General features: G+C 41.9%; 1 protein-coding gene across 3 annotated transcripts in view; it reads right to left on the minus strand.

Moving 5' to 3' along the window:
• LOC113154812 (arf-GAP with coiled-coil, ANK repeat and PH domain-containing protein 3-like) overlaps window positions 1–20,390 on the minus strand; it is a 45,387-nt gene extending 24,997 nt beyond the window's left edge. For all 3 annotated transcript variants that reach the window (XM_026349192.1, XM_026349191.1, XM_026349193.1), the window contains exon 1: window positions 20,163–20,390. In XM_026349192.1, the coding sequence (XP_026204977.1) occupies window positions 20,163–20,209 (47 nt within the window). In that variant the 5' untranslated portion in view covers window positions 20,210–20,390. The remainder of the gene's footprint in view (window positions 1–20,162) is intronic.
• Window positions 20,391–20,960: the final 570 nt, after the last annotated feature.

Consider the following 20,960-nt stretch of genomic DNA (forward strand, 5'->3'; position numbering starts at 1 on the left):
TGGATAACTGCAGTGCAGCTTTGTTGGAGGCATCAAAGAGTGTTTTGAAGAAATAGTCATCTGGAGCTATTTGTTTGTCTGGGTTTTGATCAGATATAATCAATAACTTATAGTTCATACACTTTATTTATTTAGCAATCAATATCAAAAAAATCAAAGACAACGCTCAGCTATTTTTTTTATCTCAGCTAAATATATTTGCAGATGATACCCTATTGATCAAAGTTCAGCAGGTTTCAAAAAATGGGATGATTGAGATAATAATTGGACTTTGTGTTGCAGGTACACAACGTGTATTTCATCTTAATTTATGGCAGCTCCCGCTCAATGGCATGATGAAAATAAGTCTTTACCCACAAAAGACAGGATAGTATCGTAAAACGTGTGAAATTCTTTAAACAAAGATGCAATAAAATGTTTTTTAAATTCTAACATTACCTCAGCAGAACAACTGCTGCACAGGAGCATCTGAAAACAAAGCATTTGAGGCTATCGGACCTCAAAATGACAGGACAGAAGCATCAGCATGTATCATAGTGGGTTTTGTCTCATTGTTGGTTGGTATCAGTGCCTAATAATAGCCTTTACATTCTTATATTTCAGAAAGAGCTCACCGTGTCCAGTATAAATCACATCTTTTGGAATGAGCAGTATTTTAAGGGGAAAGCTTGAAATGGTTCCTTCATTCATAGAGTTCATGTTATGATTTATTAATAAGTTAACCAAAAGACTAATAAAAACAAAAATAAAATGGATTCATTTTCAAGGAGGATTATGAGAAATCCATGAAGATCTCTAAGCAGCTAGGACAGAGATATATATTTATGTGTGTGCTTCTGCTTCCTGTGTGTATAAGCAGCAGAGGAACACCCCAAAGCTGCTCTGATGATGATGCAGCCCAGGAGGAGGGATGGGTTCATACTGGTAGCTTACTGTGCTGTACACTGTCTGACATCACTAGTGAGCGGGGGAGGGGAGCCTCACGTGCACCAACTCCAGATGCACTCCCATCAGCCTTAAAAATCACCTATACTAGTCTATTTTTGCTCCCAACGTCGTGTGCGTACTCTAGCATGAAACTCGCGCGGCTATCATCTCACATCTTCTCACATGAGATATGACACACACACACACACACACACACACACACACACACACACACACACACACTAACAGCACAACTTCCAGCCCAGAAACATTTCCAAACCCCCCCATGTCATCCAGACTCGATGTGTCACATGGCATCACATCCACATCAGCATTACTTCAAGGCGCAGAAGTCCTTTGATACCAGACAAGCCAGGATCCAGTGGCTTAAATACTGCTACCAAAGACTTCCACCAGAAATGATATAATACACATTATGTGCCTTCAGTATAAAAACATGTGACTATGAAGAGTCTGTGGCAACAGAGAACAAGCTACTACTGACAACAGTCAGCTCAGCTTTTAACCAAAAATGCACGTGTGTCCTGGATACGTTTCAATTTAAGGTCAGCCTGTTCTGGAGTGTCTCCTAATCTCAGCCGCTGACCTAAAATGCACATACATACCTGTATGTACTGTATGTTTGACACTGACAGATGTGCATTTTTTATTGAATATGAATATGAATAAAGTATCCTGTGCTTCACTAATGAACTGCAGATGTTCATTATGAATAACTGTACAGTGTATATTTTCCTGAGCTGACTCAGCAGGTAATCCTGTGAGGCAATGACCTAATTTCTTACTGACATCAGGTGGATGGAGAGGAAAGGTAAATCCATCCAAATTCGCACGCATACATGCACACAAATGTAAATAACATATAACATTTATAAAGCCTCAAAGAAAATGAACTGTAGTGGATGGAAAACAGTAAATACAACGTTTTAGAGTTGATATATTGTATAACTATGGATGCATGCAAGCTCTCATGGGCTCATAACACACAAGACACATACAGCCTAGTAGCAGTAGCTGATAGAAAAATATATGCAAATTAGTCAACTGTCAGAAATGCCACCATACTATTTATACTGTTGTAATTATGGAGGCCTGCCTTTTTAAAATGTGATTTTAGCATTAATGTGATGCGATTTGTCATATGACTAAGTCACTGGGTTAACCAAAAAATAGCAGGTTCATTCAAGACTTACTGTAGCGTCTATTGCAATTATCATTATTTACAGAGAGCGTAAACAGGAGAGAATTCTTCTTAATAATCACTTTCATCAGGCTCCAACCACAACTTCAGACTCCTCTCTCTCTCTCTCTCACACACACACACACACACACACACACACACACACACACACACACACACACACACACACACACACACACACACACACACATCAAAATATCCCCTTCCCGGAATTCCAAATAGCAAGCTCCATGGCAACCATTCATTGACCCCAATCACCATGGCAACAGGCATCAGCATTACTCACGCTTTTTTTACTGACCAATTTCCTCTTTGTCTGATGTGTCTGTCTCTGTGCATCCTCCCTTTCACTCCTTCATTCTCCCATTAATGTGATCTTTCAGCATTTCTGTTCCTGAGAGGAAACCAGCACAAAAAAACACAGCAATCTGCTGATACAGTCTTGGACACAGACAGGCCACTGTGTAACAGGGGTGAACTAGTGGCTGTCGTGCAGCTTGTGGTTTATCTGCAGTGTCCGCTGCCACAGGCAAAGTGCCCTTCAGTAGCATGCTGATACCCTAAATGCTACATACAGGCTCTGTGGTCAGGCCCACTCTGAGCAAAAATAAACCCCCTTTTCCTCTCATATATGTGTCAATATACCTCAAAACACCTGACATAATTAATCCAACAGCGGTAATCAATGTTTAGATTACCGCTGTTGGATTAATTATGTCATCTGCATTATTCTCACATTATTCTCACTGCATTACTCTCACATATCTGTGCCCCGTGCCATCACTTTATGCAGGAAATTTACAGCAGAAATGAAACTACACTGAAAACTCACAGTCCTACTGGGTGTTCTGAAAATGTTGCTGTGCTGTGTGTCTGTCATTGAGCAGAAGCAGGTGGTTTTAGGGTGGGGACAATAACTGCAGCCTGTCCCTCATTTCACTGTTCTTCAATTCAAAACCACATTGAAGCTGTCCCTATACACAAAAAATTATTTTAGTCACCGCAAACAAATATTTATTGTTTTTACATTCTTCTGTCTGCACCATCAAAGGGCTCTCTATACTAGCAAAAGTGATCCTGTTCCCAACCAGTCTCAGAGCTGTGCTGTAATTTTTCTCTATGACATCTCCATCCTTTCCCCTTTCTCTCTTTGTTTCATTGGTGCACGCCTCCTTCTGTCCATCTGACAATCTGTCTGTCTGCCTCCTGTCTGAGACGCTCCTTCATTAGCTGCTGGCACACAGCTCAGGTTTGTGTGTGTGTGTGTGTGTGTGAGACAGTATATCAGTATACAAGAGTACAAATAGAAAAGGAAACACACTGGTCAACATATACAGTGTGCACAGGGACAGTTTATTTGATTGCACACTGCTACTCAACTTTTTCATTTTTCATGATAAAAAAGCCGTGCGTGTATCAAAGTGCAGCTGATTTGTGAACTAGTTCATAGCACTTCAGACTCAATTAAAAGAGCCTGCAGTGAATGATCCTCACACAAAACACACACACTTGCCCAAACAGACCGCCTTTTCACATGAATAACAAGCTATGCTAAAACACTAGTATCTTATGTGTGGCTAACAAAGATGCCTTCACTGCTTCCCCCTAAAACCCCTCCCAACACACAACAAACATCACACTCATTGCCTGAAAAAACACTGCCTGCGCCGATGGCTGGTGAGACAAAGACACCAAACATGATGCAGACAAAAGGACATCTCTTACTTGTGGCCTTAAGCTTGAGTTTAATCGTATTACGCACAACTGAGCTGACTGAGACAAAGTAATGTGCTGATCCTGTGCTCAGCAGTAAAATAAATCCAACCTGCAGAAGCATATTTTGAACTATTCCTTTAAGATAAAATCATACTAATGGAGTATGATTGTACCAATAGCAGATAAATGCTCTGCACCCTCCACTGCTCTGTCTGGTGCATACATAATGCAACAAAGCATCACCATAAACTCACTACATACAAAAAACTGTTTCTGTTTTCCAGCAGCTGTCAGACCACCTGCCTGCTGCCCTCACTAAAGCAGAGCATTTACCCAAATGTATCTGTCCTTGTTATCATTATATACTCATCAGCAGATGTAGTGTAAAGCCTTTACTATAAACACAATGCATTTCTAAATATTTCTGCACGGGTCATCTGGGATGTGGAAACGTCATTATATCATTCCAGAGTACATTCCAGCTACAGGCCAACAGGAAGTGTGTTGGAGGATTCAGAGTGCAAAGCAGACAGAAATCATTTCTCTCAAATGCATTGTAACCGCAACTCAAGCCAGGTGGAACTTATTCTTGGAAAACATAACATTTTCTCTCCTTTCTTGCCAAGACCGGAGGGCAGGGAGCGAACCAGGGAAAACTCAACGGCAGTTTTCCACAGGAAGCCATGCTGCTGACTTCAAGAAATGCAATGTTAGTACGTCATCTTCCAGTGACACTAAATCTGTTGCCAGAAAATCATAAAACTGTGTGAGAGAAAGAAATGGAACTAACATGATGTATCCATGTATCCTAAAATTTCATATACATACGTACATATCCAAACACAGAGCTGTCTCCCTCCATCCTGCTGATCCTAATGTTTATCCCTGCTGTGCATTAAAGTGGTTCTAGTGTTCAGCTTTAACAGTTCTGACTAGTACTAACTACTATAAATCCCTCTTAATGTTTTTCATGATGTGCCGTGTTGGGTTCATTTCTATTTCCACTGGATCCTCACAGCAGGGGGCAACAACATAGATGTGCAACATTAGGGCCATGCTCATGATGCTTACAATTATATAGCTTCTTGTTCAGAAAAAGTAGTCCAGTCAGCAATTATTCACTAAGTTTGGTTGTTAATTTTGTCAGCGGGCAAAGACCTAACCACAAGTTGATGGCATTCACCACTAAACCTCCAACATGTCACGTCCAAACACACACGTTTCAACAGCACCTATATCGCATAAAGTTTAAGTTCTGACAAAATACTTTAAAAAGTTGGGCTCAAACTGTCTTTTGTTCCAGGGTAAAGGCGGCTGTGGCCTGGGTGGGGTTGGGAGTTTTGGTGTTGAACCATTTAGGGCTCGAGGACACGTTTGATCATGCTCCACTCACACTCGGAGGAATGCGCTCTCACAGACTCTCTCCTGAAATACTGTAAATGACGGGCCTCATCTTCTCAAATTAGAGGCTTTAAAAAACAGTGAGATGACAAGACAGCAGTACTGTAGCAACGTCAAGATCACATGACATCACACATCACCATGTATATCAAAGACTGACTTCTTCAAACAAGTGAGGTACGTTTGTCACTTAAGTTGAAAAACTGTAATAACGCAACATAAAAAGACACAGACGAGCTTCCGCCACTGATTTAAAGCAGCAGCAGGCCGGAAAAAAAAACAAAACGTGGAACTGCAGGCTGATCGTAAACCTCTTTAACCTTCGCTGACCTCCCAGTGGGGTATGAGCAGCATCTGACATGCAGCCTGCATGAGAAAGGAAGAGGAGGAAGAGGACTTCATGTGGTGTGTAAGCACTTTGTTCCCATGGTTCTTCTGCTTCTGTCCTCCTTACATCCATCCTACACGCAGCCAGCTGACAGCGACAGAAAAACAGTGGGACACAGAGATGGAGTTGCACTAGACAAAGACCATATTTTGGCTGCAAAAGGGAAATAGTAAAAGGAAACAAGACATTATCTTCTCAAGGGTCAAGAAGAATGAACAGCAGTGACTTGCACAATATTGAGGGTTATTACAAAAACATAAGAATGACTTTTTTTCATGAAGACAAAAACTGTACGTAGCAGACACAGTCACTCACCAATTGTAGTCACGAAAAAAAAGAACAGACAGTTCACTTTGGTCTGTAAAGGATCAGTATCAGTATACAGCACAGTTGGCTTTGGCTCAACTAAAAGATTGCTGTTGCTGAGCCATGAATTGATCTCACTGTGTCTTTCGCATGGCGGCAGCAGTCACAGAAAGGGGGAATCAATTCTCCATTTATACATGGTTTCACACAGGAAGATGCACAGGCTAGCTTTTTGCTGGTGGGGTGCACTAACATTTTCTAAAATCACAGTTTCATACTGTACAACATGCTCGATATTCTCAGCATAAAGTCATGAATCCACATTGCAACAACTCAACAGATATTATGATGATGCGATGCCGATGACTAACCCAGCTATCTAACAACCCCCGCACGCCTCAAGCTGGAAGCCAGAAAGAGAAACTAAAATCAGAATGAAAGTGCATGTTGTGCTTCAGGATATTTCAGCCCTTTTCCTTTGAAACAGGCTTTTCAGGACGTACTGTAACTGCATCAACAGTAGTCAGATGTAAACTCCACTAGTATTGATCAAAATATACTGTAGAGCACAATATCTTTGCGCTAATTATCAACATCAAACAAAAAATGTCTTTTGCAATAGCAATAACATAGCTTTGCTCAACCTTCAGTGTTGTTTTTAATTGCAACATTAAAGTTGCTGTAGCAAGATGAGTGAGTCATCAAAATTCATTATGTTTTCATTAGGGCGAAAATTTAAGAGTTAGAAAAATGACACTATCAAATAACCAGGACTTGAATAAAGCAGTTTGTGCTACTTTTGTAGAGAACAGACATGATGTACAACTATCTCACACATGATTGGTTGAATATTTGTTGGATGGGTAAAGTTGCTAGTGTTCACTTTTGGGGTTAAATTATATAAATTGGATGATTCTCTTCATGATGTGATTTCGAAAGCATTAAGAGTCCAACAACAGCATTATAGTGAGGTGGAAGTGTAGCTTTGCAATGCACCTGTAAAACTTGTATTACTAAAGCTACAGGAACTAGAAACTCAAGCCACAGTTTCTTGTAACACACCACAGAGCATGACCTCTTTCTTAAAGAATGTCAGGCGCCGATAAGAGTTTTTCTTTTTCTGCTGCCCTGAAACACCAGGTTTATGTATGTATGTACACTGTACCTCAAATCAAATATAGCATATGTGCTGTATCAGCACACGAAGGCTTTGCACACTCTTGCAGAAATCCCTGAACGCGACTGTGGGATATGTGAGAGGTCTATTTCATCTTAAAAAAATGTTAGTATCAGAAATAAGTATATGTGTTTAGGCATTAAGGCATCTATTTATGGCTGTGTGTGTGTGTGTAAGAGATGCTGCTTTGGGACCAGATGTGTGCCAGAGGAAAGACGTGAACTGTTATCTTTGGCAGCACTGACCAAACATCAGTGAAACAAGCCACCTGCTGACACAGTCAGATCCATCATCGTCCATCATTTTTCAAAAATTCAGGAGGAATTCGACGGGCCTGGTTGGCATTAAGTAATTAACTGATCATGCACTGTATCACACTCATGCAATCTGATCATGAGGTTTCCTTCTGATTTTTGAGGTTGAGCTGGACCCTTGTGGTTAACACAAAAGTAGTTAACAGTAATATTCTTGTCAGTAACTTGGTTTAGCAGTTAGCGGTTTGTTGGAACACCACTGGCATGGAAACATGCACTGCTGTTTGGCTGCAATGATATCTAATCATAAATGTCACCTTCAAGCCAGTATAACCAGTGAAACTCCAATCAGGCTGCTTTCATGTTTACACACTCATGGTTATTAATGTTTCACTCCGTTTGAGTCCTCCAGCGAGCACTTGACAGGCTCTGAGTTACAGTTTTATCACAGGTGACACGTCCAAATGTTAATAAACCAACAGCACAACAGAAAACCTAAATTACCGTGAGCACACACTCTACGCTGTCTACTGATGTTGTCAGCAAAATAAACATTGGTCCTAATCTCAATATCCTAAATGACCCATCAGCACATTTCTAAAAGTTGCAAAGACCTGAATGTTTCAGTGAATGCCTGTTCAATAAATCACTCGCACACAAGCGGTCCCTTATCTTCGGACTGTCTGCTCAAGAGGCCACGTGGACAATCTGGGACCCTCAGGACAAAGAGCTCACAAATGTAGTTTGGGATAAACATTTATGCGTCTAATGAACACTACAGCAGGACCACACAGAGATTCTCATTACCTCTTTAATCAAGTTTCTCTTGGCCAATCATTCATTCCAAACTATCTCTGAATGTAGGATTACATGAGCAGGTATAATTTCACTTCCTTTACTGAACTTCAGGCATTTATTCTCAGAGCTATTCTTAGAAGACAATAATGGTGAGAGTAAAGAGAAAAGAGAAACTGGATGGAACGTGGAGGGACAGTTCAGGGGCTAAGAAAGAATGAAGACACAGGTTTACATTAACACAAGGGGTGGTCTTACGCAAGACCCCCACACACTGAGACAGCTAGAGAAACAAAGCATGCAGGACAGAGAGCTGGCGTCTGGGATATGTATGAAGTTACAGGCAACATGCATATGTGCATGTGTGCATATACAGATAAACACTGTCACAACACTTCACAGATGCATTAATTAAAATAGACTTTAATTAATGGGCAGATGTCGCTGGATCTGTATGTGTGAACGCCCCAAAAGAAAGGTAGACAAGTGCCTTCCCGCAGCTCTTAAGCCAAAGTCAGATAACATTTTTTCTACAGACTATAAAAAAGTAACTTTATGTCCAGAGAAAAGAACTGAAATACTAATTTCCTTCTCCCAGAACTAGTAGTTAATATCTAAAATAACCCATCATTTCTACTCTAGTAATAATGAAGAATAAACATTTAGATACTTTTGGGTTGTCCAGTTTCCACTAGAAACAAATTGGAATCAATTACTTCAGAGCAAACTCAATACTCTCTCTCTAGTTTTTCACTGACAATATTCCAACTTGCAACTAACAATGTGTACCTGTAATGCTGCTCTTACATTAAAACTCATTCTGCAGTTCCAAAATTAAATGTTTAGATATATCTCCAGCCATGAACTGTAAGATTTTTATTTTTGGCATATTAGATAGATAATGGAATTCCTCAAGGAGATGTTTTGACTCAAATTACGCCAAAAAGTACAAACCATTAGTTTAAAGTACAAGTACAGTCTTGTTCTATTTTTGTGCATAAGAAGGTTAAATCTAATTCTACTCTATGATGCAAACGGCTTCACATCTGTGAACAAAAACGTGTTTGGCTAGAGTGAAAATAGAGCCTTAACTGGCCAGCCTCTGACTTGGTTTATTGCTCTCTTGTCCAAAGTAAACTGCAACTTGCAGTCACCATGAAACTTGTAGTTACGCTTGTTTCATATACTGTTGAGTCTTAAAGTCTCTCTTACAGAACCTCCCTGTTCATGCAGCTACATCTGTCTACTCCACAGTGACATATACACACACATACACTGTAATGCCTGCCATGTCTTTGCACGCACATACCAAAGCAATAGTATATTGAGCATGATCATCCTTTCTTCCTGCTCCAAGACATACTGTCCATTATCAACTAGATGCCCATACTTCAGCTGTTCAGATTTTTCCACTTGTATGCAATGGGCAATCCATCGAACAAATGGAAGGACTCCCCATGTGGCTTTGTGGGGGCAGGAATGATGAATCCAACAAAGTGCAGCACTGCTGATACAGCAGATGGGAATGTTTTCATTTGGTTATAGGGAATTCCATAGGGATGGATGGCTGGGATGCAGGCTGCATAATTATAGTAGCGGGAATGTGAAAAGGGAATTCATGCGTTTCTAAGAGAGCAATCAGTGTTCCTGTCTCTCCTCATGTCTCCACAAAAGACTGACTTGTAAATTACACTTGTGGTTTCAGCACTGCAGGGATTCAGTGAGGATCAGGGCTGGCGGGCTGCCAGACACACAGCGGGACTGTGTCGACAACCTGCGACGGAATGGACAACGACGAATGTCTCCACACGCCGAAGCTGAGATTGCACAGGAACAACTGGGGAAATGAAACAAATCCAAGCCGTTTAAACAGCAGGTGAATTGTCATGTTTACTGAAGACACCGGAAGTTGAAGTCAGTTGTCCAAAATCGTGACGCAAGTCTGTGGAGCTTCCTCCGCACTGCATCACATACAGCCTGCGGTGACAGGAATGTGGGTGGAGGAGGAGGATTTGAATAAGAGTAAACAGGAAGGAGAAGTGACACGAAGCTGAAAATAATAACAATAAGAGAAAAGGGAAAACTGCAGCACTCGAAATGAAGAAAGCTGAACGAAAACAAAGGCAGAGAAAGTTGGGCCAAATCTAAACCAGCTGCTCAACTGGATCCCAGATGTGAGAGAGCGAAAGTCCTCCTGGTTTTCACGAGACGGCCGTGAGCCAGAATGAACTCTATGACTATTTCATATGTCACCTCAGGGAAGCTGCGTTCGAGGAGCACCCGCAATTCAACAAGACAGCTGGCCACTTCTTCAGCTGGACTCCAGCTCTCACACTTTTTGTGGTAATTTGCTGGGAATTCTGTTTTTAGCAATGTGCTTTCATTCATGCTTAGATGCCTGGATGTGAATTCAACCCACAAAGGAGCTCATGACCCCTATAGTGAATAAACCTGTGAAATATCAGGGACAGTACAGTAACAATGGAGACTATTAATCTTCCTCCATTCTTCCATTGGTGTAGTCTTTCAGTCTACACCAATCAAACCACCCTTTTGTCTCTATGCACCTTCTCTTCTACAAACATCGATGCTTCAATTATCTCCTCTGTCCTGTCAGTGATCTATCTTCCCTCCAGCCGCTTTCTCTTCCCGCGCCCTTCTAACAACATCGACTTCACCCACAGACTCCGCTAATCTACTGAAAGCCAATCTGCTCTCCTGCTGCACACCTGACGTTGATTCATGTCCATCTCACGTCTGTATTACCAATAAGAGTGGGTAGAGGTGGAGGTGAAATACGGTTAAAATGATGGAAACTGTATACCTGTAGACTGATGTCAAAGAAAAAAGGAAAGGAAGACGAATGGGTGCAATTGCTGCAGTCAAAGAAACAATCACTGAGGGTAAGAGGGATGACAGTTGACAAAAGAGCAATGGCTCTTCATGTTTGTTAAACCAGTCGGGCCATTTTTAAAGGCAACGCCACGTAAGTCCCACATTGTTTGTACATGACAAATATCCACTTGTGGCCTAAATGTCTCTTTTTAGGGGAACGCCACTGTTAGTTGTACCAACGTGAGAGGCAGGGATTTCTTTGAACATCTATTTTCTGGAAGGATACACAGATAAACAACAGAACAACGTGTGCGCACGGTGGTTAGACAGTCTCGTGGAACAGGCTCGATCCAGTACAGTTTGTCGTTTTGGTGAGAGTAACTCGAACTGGACGTAAACAACGAAGGCTGCAGTTGATATTTCGTGGGGTAGTTTGGTTTTTAAATGACCAACAAATGCTTCAGGATGACAAATGATTTACTGATCTTTCAACTCTATTGTATAAAAGAATTGCAAAATTGTGTATGAAAGATCCAAAACAAACAAAAAGCCACCATGAAGTTGAAAGTTCTGTTTCTTCTGACTGTTTTGAGTCTGGGTTTTCTGGCATCAGGCAGGGGAGTCTGGAGACACCACGGTCTCCTGCAGGACCTTTTTGATTTGCAGTGTGAGAAACCATCGGCTGGTTGACCCTTTCACCCCGCAGGAAGCGACCGTATAAATGGTTATGTCACACTATAGCACCATATGCTGCATACCAGCCATGTTTCTGGTGTGTACTGTGTGAGTTAGCACACACGCTGCTACATGTTTTAACAGCTTTTTTATGTGTGCATGCATGTCCTAATGTCTTTAGAGCGTTTATCCATGCATACCTAAATGTGCAGCAGCCAGCATTGAGACTCTGGCCACCACAGATGCATACCACACATCACATGCTGGCTGGTCTTGCTTGTTCCGCACCCCCCTGTGTGATTTAACGACTTCCTGGGGAGTGAACTCTCCAAGGCAGGTTTTAGGGGGTTCACAGTTCAGACATGGCTTCCATTTTGAGCACATACCCTCTGTGCACCTAAAGCAAATGTCAGTCGACTTGTTTGTCTACCAGTGGTTATGACAAAGGATAAACTGACTTGACCCGCCTATCCAGAAAGAGGATTTTGAAACCGGAAAAAGCCCTGAAGTCTGCAGATTAGTAAAGACAAAAGAAATGTGTAAACTGAGCAGGACACACAAGGACAGGCAAATGTTTCTCGCTGAGAAAATAGTGTGCAGTGCCAAAATGAAGAAAGCAGTCCAGGAACAAGATGCAGGCAATTTACTTGATAGTTCTGATTCAAGTTTCAACAGGCTTTGGCAGGATTTTAACAACTTCCCCAAATCATGATCTCAGTGGGGATGAATGGTTGCAGTGTGAAGTTGTGGACTGAGAGCTGTGATATGTGCTGTATTTTTCACTCATGTTACTATTGACAGGAATCAAATATGTTCTGAGCCTGCAAGTGGTTTAAAGTAGGAACTCGACATCCCAAACAGCAACAACTCACCTTGTGGGAGAAGTCGTTTTTCAGTGTTTCATTCAAGGTCATTTTAAACCAAACGCCCTTTTCACATTGTCTGTTGCCCCTGATTTGAGCTGTAGTGACTTGTGAGTATGTTAGGCCCAACTACTGTTTCTTTTCAGAGTGCAAGCTGCTATTGGTCATGTCATTATTGAAGAAGTGATTAGTTTAATTAGGAGTTTTATATTAATTGCCTATTCCGCTTTAGTCTGTCTAGACATCAGTCATTGCTCCGTAATTGGAAAACTGAGTTCAGAAAGAGATGTATTACAGTTGTGACCATTAAATTACAGTTCACTAAACCTCTATCCTGAATCACGACTGTCCAATCTTAGCTTAGCAACTGCAGCCAGGTACGGCTGGTCGTTCAAGCATTAGATTTATTTAAATGTTGAACGTTGGGGCCGCAGTAAGAGAAATATGGGTAAATAAAAGGTTTGGAGGGTGGTACATTTTTTTTTGCATTTCCAAGTAGAAATGTTGGACATTGTTAGAAATTCACTGTTGAACGTAAAAAAACGGAATTGTTCAAGCGAGTATATTTTTGGTTAGGTTAAAAATGCTAATAGGACTTCCTCTTACTGTACAGTTATGTTAGAATAAATATATATAGTGTACTATAATACTATGGCTAACTAGCTCTATTCTGACATATATGACAGCAGCTATCTTTATTTGATCAGCTGTCTATTCTACAAGTTGTATCAAAGCTACTTTTGCACTTCTGCATTATCCCGCACACTACTGCTGGAAATTGTATGGAGGCTCTCAGGGTAAGAGGCCGATAGTGTGTGAGCTTTAATAGGGTGTGTAGGTTATCCAGTTGATTTAATCAGACAATGTAGTTACTGATAATCCTATTTCATATATAGGTCCCACACTAAGTCCTCTGGCAGCACGTGCAGCAGAGTGACAGAAAATCTGCTGCACCAGAGTTTCAGCAGAAGCAGCCACGTGCAGGACTGATGTTCTCTTGTGATATATCAAACCTGACAAGGTGACACAAACAGGAATATGAAAATATGATTGGAGCAGACACACACACACACTGTATGTGCATGAACATGCCACACAAACGCACTCATGCCGGTCACCCCATGGTATAATTGTGGTATCTCATATTTTAGCCTATAAGTACATCTGGTAACATCTATAGGATCCTCTGGTTATGTGTGCAGGTTCATATGGCAGTATAGATAATGTAGCATTAGTACAAGCTTCTTAGTTTAATAATTATTTAGAATTTTCTCCAAAACCAAGGATCACTAGCAGCACTCGTGACAAAAAAACAGCCTTGATTTATTAAAAGCATATCAGCTGCTCAACACTGACAGTGGGTGGAGGGGTTCTGAGATGGCAAAAATCCCTTTAAGCCTTCCTGATGTGTGGTGTGTGTTGTAGACCTAATTCAATCATCTATCAGTTAAAGGAGGGTTGAATGACACACCTACTCTTATATGAAGCCTTACATTCCGGCAAAGCTTAACATTTTCCTCACACGTGTACAGGCAGGTGATTATTATTCTTTTGGCACCGGAATTGAGCTTCCGTCTGATCACGCTGGATTAAGCCATATATTCATAGATGCCCAAATATCATGTTAAACGCATGCAGACCAGGAAGCAGAAATTAAGCATTTTTCAACAGAGAAGCAATTGTGATGTATGCGCACCATGTTGTCCAAGCAGGCAAACAGTTCAATAGCCACTCAAGATGCTGTGTAAGCAAAAAATGCAGCTTGTGAGCTCTGGGGCTGTCAAAAACTCTAAATTACTTCCTGAAGAAGTATTACTGGCTCCAAGATTTTTTGGACCCAATAAACATCTGCAGACCGCTGCAGTGTTCAGCCTCTTTTTCTGTTGTACTTCTCTTCAGGAAGTCAAATGTGATACCACATGGCTTTAATTTACCGTAGCAGAGTGCTCACTTTACGTCATTTAGTCATCCAGAGGCATCAATTCAATGCACACATACAGGAAAAATAACCGGGGTGGGGCTGTCCTCTTTGTTCCACTGGCCCATTGTCTTTCAACAGCAAATTTTCTCTGCAGAGAGAAAACGAGCTCCATAAAGCTGTACATTAGAAGGTTAGACAACACACTGATTGTCAAAAGGACCAAATCTAGCAACTCGTATCCATCTGCCCAGTAACTGCACATCTCCACTGCCACAGCTCCTTTGAAGTAACCACAATTTTTGATGCTTCTAACATGAAAGACACATTTCCTGCAGTTCACAGTCGGAGCGTTCCATCTCTACCTTTACTCATACAGTGGGAACTAAAATATTTATGTGAACTGATGGGGGAAGTCAGATAATTTTACAAGCCCTGAAGCTCTGCATTGTCTTTCCATGACACTTGTAGGTTACAAGGGATTAAAAGGTCAATTGGTGGTTAAATGGTTGCTTCCCTCAGAGAGGAGTAGGACACTTACTCTGACCTCACCACTAACATCATTAGTTATTAAAAACTATCCACAGTCTCCATGAAACCTGATCTACTTCAATCTACTGCAGAGCTTTTATCTCATAATACAACAGTTTGCAACTATTAGTAACACTACAAACTACTGTAGCTTGGATTTCCATCTTACCTTCAGATACAAAAATATGCAATATTCAAAATGGAAATATAATCAGATTGTTGGAATTGAAGTCTAGACCATCAGATATGTCCAGCTATAACTATTTTTCACTCTATACACTGTATATGAATCTCACAATTATAAAAATAACAATAGCTTTAAACTCTCCTTACATTATTTGCATCAGATACATCATCCAGATTATATATATATATATATATATATATATAAGAGATATTAAATCTACATAAATCATCCTCATGTGTGGGACTACATCAAGCCTAAATAAATTGCTTGACCTTTCTATACATATAAAGAAAAACTTGTTTGAGGGCAAATCCCTGAAGATTAGGGCCAAATGTGAGAGTATTGCTCAACATTTTATGGCCTTTTCCCATAAACACTGATTGAAGTTCTGGGACCGAGCGGTTTAGAGAAAGAACAGAAATCGCAAGCAGAGCAATTTTGATTACATTGTCTTTAGCATAACAAAAAACAGGACTGATAAAAGCTTTAAAATCGTTGGGTAACCGCGATATATGGACGATAAGAGGATAAGAACTTAAGGCCTGTACAGTTATTTTCTTTCTGAGCACATCTCCTGCATGCATTAGAGAGAGTGGTTGGGAATGAAAGTCTCGACATTAGCAACTTAATGTGAGTGGTCTGGAATCTTTTAAACTTAGTGAAGTTCAGAGGGTCACAGTGCCTCTGAAACAGGTTTTCTCCAAAATAAGCTTGAGACAAACAGCCAAGGACGCTGGCTGCACAGTTGACATGCGGCATTTCATACTTTCATGCCTTCAGCCTGGGACACTTTCCACATGTCATCACATTAGCAAATAGGCAGTGCATCAGTCAGTCAGTCAGCCTATTTCAGAAACACTCTTTCCTTTCTACTGTAAAATCATCTGCACTTTTTCAAGGTCACCATGTGTTCTTCCATTTACTCTTCATGAAATACAACTGTGCTCACAGTGCTGGCACACGCTGCAAACAGCTGTATGTGTTTCTGTGCTGAAGGCGACAGAGCCTCTCCCTCCATCAGACAGAAGCAAAGGTAGTCACCATGCCTGACAAAGCCACTTGATCCCCCTTGGTAACAGCCGTGAGCCTCTTCCCCCTCCGACTAGAAAAGGCTGCACGGTGGATATTTACATATTTCACAGGCGATTGACCGCTAGAAATTCATTATCTTACCCAAGCAAAGTGATGATGTGTGCAAAACCAGGATTACAGGTGGCAATGACGCAGGTAGAGAATAAAAATCCAGACAGCTGTGAGAAACCAGGGCGCCAGACAGATATCTAGAGCATCAAAAAGCTCTTTATTGTGCCAGTAAATGAGACATGCTTTTAAAATAATGTAAGAAAACAGAAATAAAAGGGTTGAAAGCCTCTTTTTAAAAAGATCTTTTATCAAATCCAGTTTACTTCTTAGCTACTATATATAAACTTCAGACAGTGTTGACCGGTCGCTCTCGTCACTCTGAATCAAAATAATGTCATTGTAAAAGAACTGCAACTCATCCCAGCTACAGATTTATGTAAACTTAATATGGACACATAATATAATTAATTAGACATAGAAAAGCAGCACAAGCAACAACACCAATTCTGTCCTCAGGTAACCATAGCAACCACACACCCGACAGTCGGCAAAACAGATCAGACGCTGGAAGAATATAATAAAGTAAGATCATATTAACTTGTGGACGGGCAACATTGCTGCTCAGATATGAATAGATAAATCATATATACTTAAACAAATTCACTTTTAAAACATTGTTATTTTCCGATTCGTGGCTACAGTGTGTGAAATCCACCTCCCCAAAATCCAGAGAGAGTATTTTAATATGATGTTAACTGGCATGTAGGGTTGGTAACCCTGAAGTGCAGATACAGATGCAGTTTAATGGGAAATAATTCACAATAAGATTCGGTATACGCTCTGCATGGCACACCTGTCACTGTCTGAATCTTGTTGACTCACTCACACAACCTGTCTGGAAAGCCTGGTGGTGGTGGCGTACCCAGTATGTGGGTGGGACAGGAGAAGACTGACAGGGAAAGGCAGACAGGTGCTGCCATCTCTCAAGATCCGTAAAATCCCAGCAGCCCACACATACAGTATGTATGACCTGGGAATCCTATTGTTGGAAACAACATCTGCTATTTCACGTATTCAGCTATTTTCATTTTGTTATTCGTTTGCACACAACACGTTCGCCAAAATGTCGTGGTTTATAGTGTAAGCTCGATTATAATATTAAGTAAAGGTGAGACACTCACACCCCACCAGTGTCACAAAGATCTGCCCTTACATACATAAACATCCAATTACTTTACCCTTTACTATCCATATAATAGACTGTACTGAAGGAAAATACGTACACAGAGACAAAACCACCTTGAGCCGAAAGAAGTGAAGAAATGCGTTTCTTCCAACTTATCACAATCAAATTCTTTGTTTTATGGGAAATTTCAAAGCCCCCATCTTTTTGTCCATTCTTAAATTTCCTGTCCTCTTTTCTCTCAGCTTTCTCTTCTCTTACAGCCGCTGTTGCTAGGCAACAGCTCACACCCACATGTACATATTACTAGTTATATCATAGCAATATAGTCAATGAAAGCACTACATATAAATAGACTGGTCATGTAATACATCCCGTTATGATCACTAGTCTTATCAACTGTAAGATGATTTACTCAAATTAAATAACGTGTTGATGAATGAATTAAACTATGATTACCATCTGCTTCGTAACACAGTGCTGGGCACTGATGCTTATTAAATTATCATGCTGATAGTCTGGTTTTAGGTTATAGTAATAGCTTTTGTAAAAAACGTGCCTGATCATATTCTGTTCCTGCACCTCATACAAGTCTGTCTGAATCATGACTGCACACAAGTCAAAAAATGATCCAGTGGCAGCAAACATAGGAAAGCAAAGTGCCTCCATTGAATTACAACCACCAACTACAGGCAGGTGCACAGGCGTCACCTGAGGTTTTATAATGAGAACAATGAAAGCAGGTGACTGCTGAATAAAAGGCAAGACAAAGGAAAAAGAGTTTAGTTTACTGGAGTGAATGGACACAAAAACGTGTGTTATACATACTCAGGCATGTCTTTACCATAACTTCATGATCTTCCACTTGTGTACACAAGTGCACAAGTTAAGACATGCAGTGAGAGGGCGTGTGTGTGTGTGTGTGTGTGTGTGTGTGTGTGTGTGTGTGTGTGTGTGTGTGTGTGTGTGTTGTGTGAATGCCACGTGTGGGGAGCCAGGACAGGACAGGCTCTCTGTTCATCCTGCTCCTGTCTGACTAGAATGACACAACAAGGAAACAAGGAGAAAAAGAAACCTGGGATACCAGTCACTCCAATAAAATAAAAAATCCTGCTGTGGCATTAGGTTTTATTTCCACGCCACGCTGACAACAGGCATGACGCAATTTTTCATAAACGACTATGCAAATGTGGAGGATTTGTTAGGATTACGGGGATATTAAATCTTAAAACAAGCCTCTCTGGAACACACCACGAAACTTCTGACAGTCTTTTTTTCCCATCACCATCACAGTATTAAGCAATATTAAGTTTTCCCCACTATTTGTAATCCCAGAATCCAAAATAACATCATCCACCTTTGTCAGAGGTGAGAACTGTCTAATTAACAATGTTCATAAGATAATGGGGAAATGACACGGGCAGGAAAGGGGAAATGTCTGAACGTGTGCTGCTTCTCTGTCTCTTCCTGAGACCTTCTGTCTCAGCCATCCATCATCACTCAAGAGGGATTTAAGAAGCACCCTGAATGTCTGTCTCACTCACTCTTACTCTTTTTTGCCCCCTTTGTGCTCTCCCCACTCAAATCACCAACTACTCTTTTTTGTCAGAGGAAGAAGAAGAAGGAAGCGGTAACCTGACAAGCAGAGATAACAGAGAGCAAACAGGCGACAGATGCTGACATAGAGAAACAGAAGAGGAGACAAAAAAAAAAAATATCTGTCTAGCAAAACAGAAAAACACTCTACTCCTTCTAAGTAAAACAATGAATAAATGACATGATCTGCAGCCCATCTGATAGTCAGGCTTAACAGGGGATCCTTGGCTTCGATGCTGTTAGAATCTCCTCTGTTGGTTCCCATCGGCCTGCACAGGAGTGCAGCCAGACTGGCACGTGGACCGAGTGTGGCTACAACCCTCCAGTGGGCAGGCAAGAGGCCAAACAACTGGATGTGTGCCCAGGACACAAGCTCCCTCCATCCCTGCAGAGAGACCGCGTACTCCTCTTCCTGCTGCCTCGATGCCAGCCAGGTCACCACTACCAATGCAAGAGCATCTCATCTCCTCTCCTCTCCTCTCTCATGGGTGACTGCAGGGACTCTACTATGACCAAATGAAATGACTGCATCCAACATGTGTGCCATGCTGCAACACTTACTCACACTAGAGAATCCCCTTACGCGCTCTTGCTTGTTACATATAAAGCCAAATGAAAGGAGTGTCCTTTATTGGTGGGTTAATTAAAGGGTGATATCAGGACTAGGAATGACTTAATTTACACTCAAGCAAAATGGATCTTCACTGTGCGTGGCAGTGAGTGTCCCTCCTTTCATACAACCCACGTTTAAAAATCCATTACTAACATGCCTTCAGTGTTTTCACAGTGCAGATAAATGTTGAAAGGACCAACCACACGATGCCAGTTAAAATTACAGCTAATGTGATTGAAGATTTGAACAGAAATGCGAGAAAAAGACAGTGAGGTAAATGAAAACGCAATTCTTTCATCCAGTTGTTGAACACATGGCCGAATCCAGACATTAACACCTTGGTCCACGTCTTGTGCCATTCACCCTGTTGATCCCACCACAAATTCTGCAGGAGCTGAAGCGTTCAGTCCCCGTCTACAGAAAATCGTGCGTAAAAGGTGTGCCATTTTTTTTCGGACCGCCGTGATGCGTCCAACAGAAGCACAGTCTTACCTGAATCGGGGTGAATCTTTTATACATTCTTCAAAGTCCACGGTCATGTTTGCGTTATCTCGTGTATTCCCACTTCAGTCTGCCAATGTCATTGCCCGCAACGGGATGCCGCTTGAACTGGGCGGATGGTGCCTGGTGTCCCCTGACGCGTAGCAGCCCTGTCGCCCCTCTCCCGGTAGCGCGGTGACACAAAATGCGAGCGAGCTGAGTGCGCGGCCGGCGGATCACTACGACACTGCTGCCAGTGCTGCCGACACAGGCGAGAGGCGTAGCTGCAGCGTGCACACTGAGGGAGCAGAGCAGAGGAGAGCAGAGGAGAGGAGAGGAGAGGAGAGGAGAGGAGAGGAGAGGAGAGGAGAGGAGAGGAGAGCAGAGGAGAGGAGAGGAGAGGAGAGGAGAGGAGAGGAGAGGAGAGGAGAGCAGAGCAGAGCAGAGCAGAGGAGAGGAGAGGAGAGCAGAGCAGAGGAGAGGAGAGCCGAGGAGAGGAGAGGAGAGCAGAGGAGAGGAGAGGAGAGGAGAGGAGAGGAGAGCAGAGAGGAGGAGGGAGAGGAGAAGAGAGGAGAGGAGAGGAGCGAGAGGAGGGAGAGGAGCGAGAGCAGAGAGAGAGAGGAGAGGAGAGGAGAGAGAGGAGAGGAGAGGAGGGGAGGAGGAGAGGAGGAGGAGAGGAGAGGAGAGGAGAGGAGAGGAGAGAGAGCAGAGCGAGCAGAGGAGAGGAGAGCAGAGGAGGAGAGCAGAGGAGAGGGAGGAGACCGAGAGGAGAGGAGAGGAGGAGAGGAGACGAGACGAGACGAGAGGAGA

This window comes from Anabas testudineus, chromosome 5 (genome assembly GCF_900324465.2).
Source record: "Anabas testudineus chromosome 5, fAnaTes1.2, whole genome shotgun sequence".
In the NCBI taxonomy this organism is placed as follows: Eukaryota; Metazoa; Chordata; class Actinopteri; order Anabantiformes; family Anabantidae; genus Anabas; species Anabas testudineus.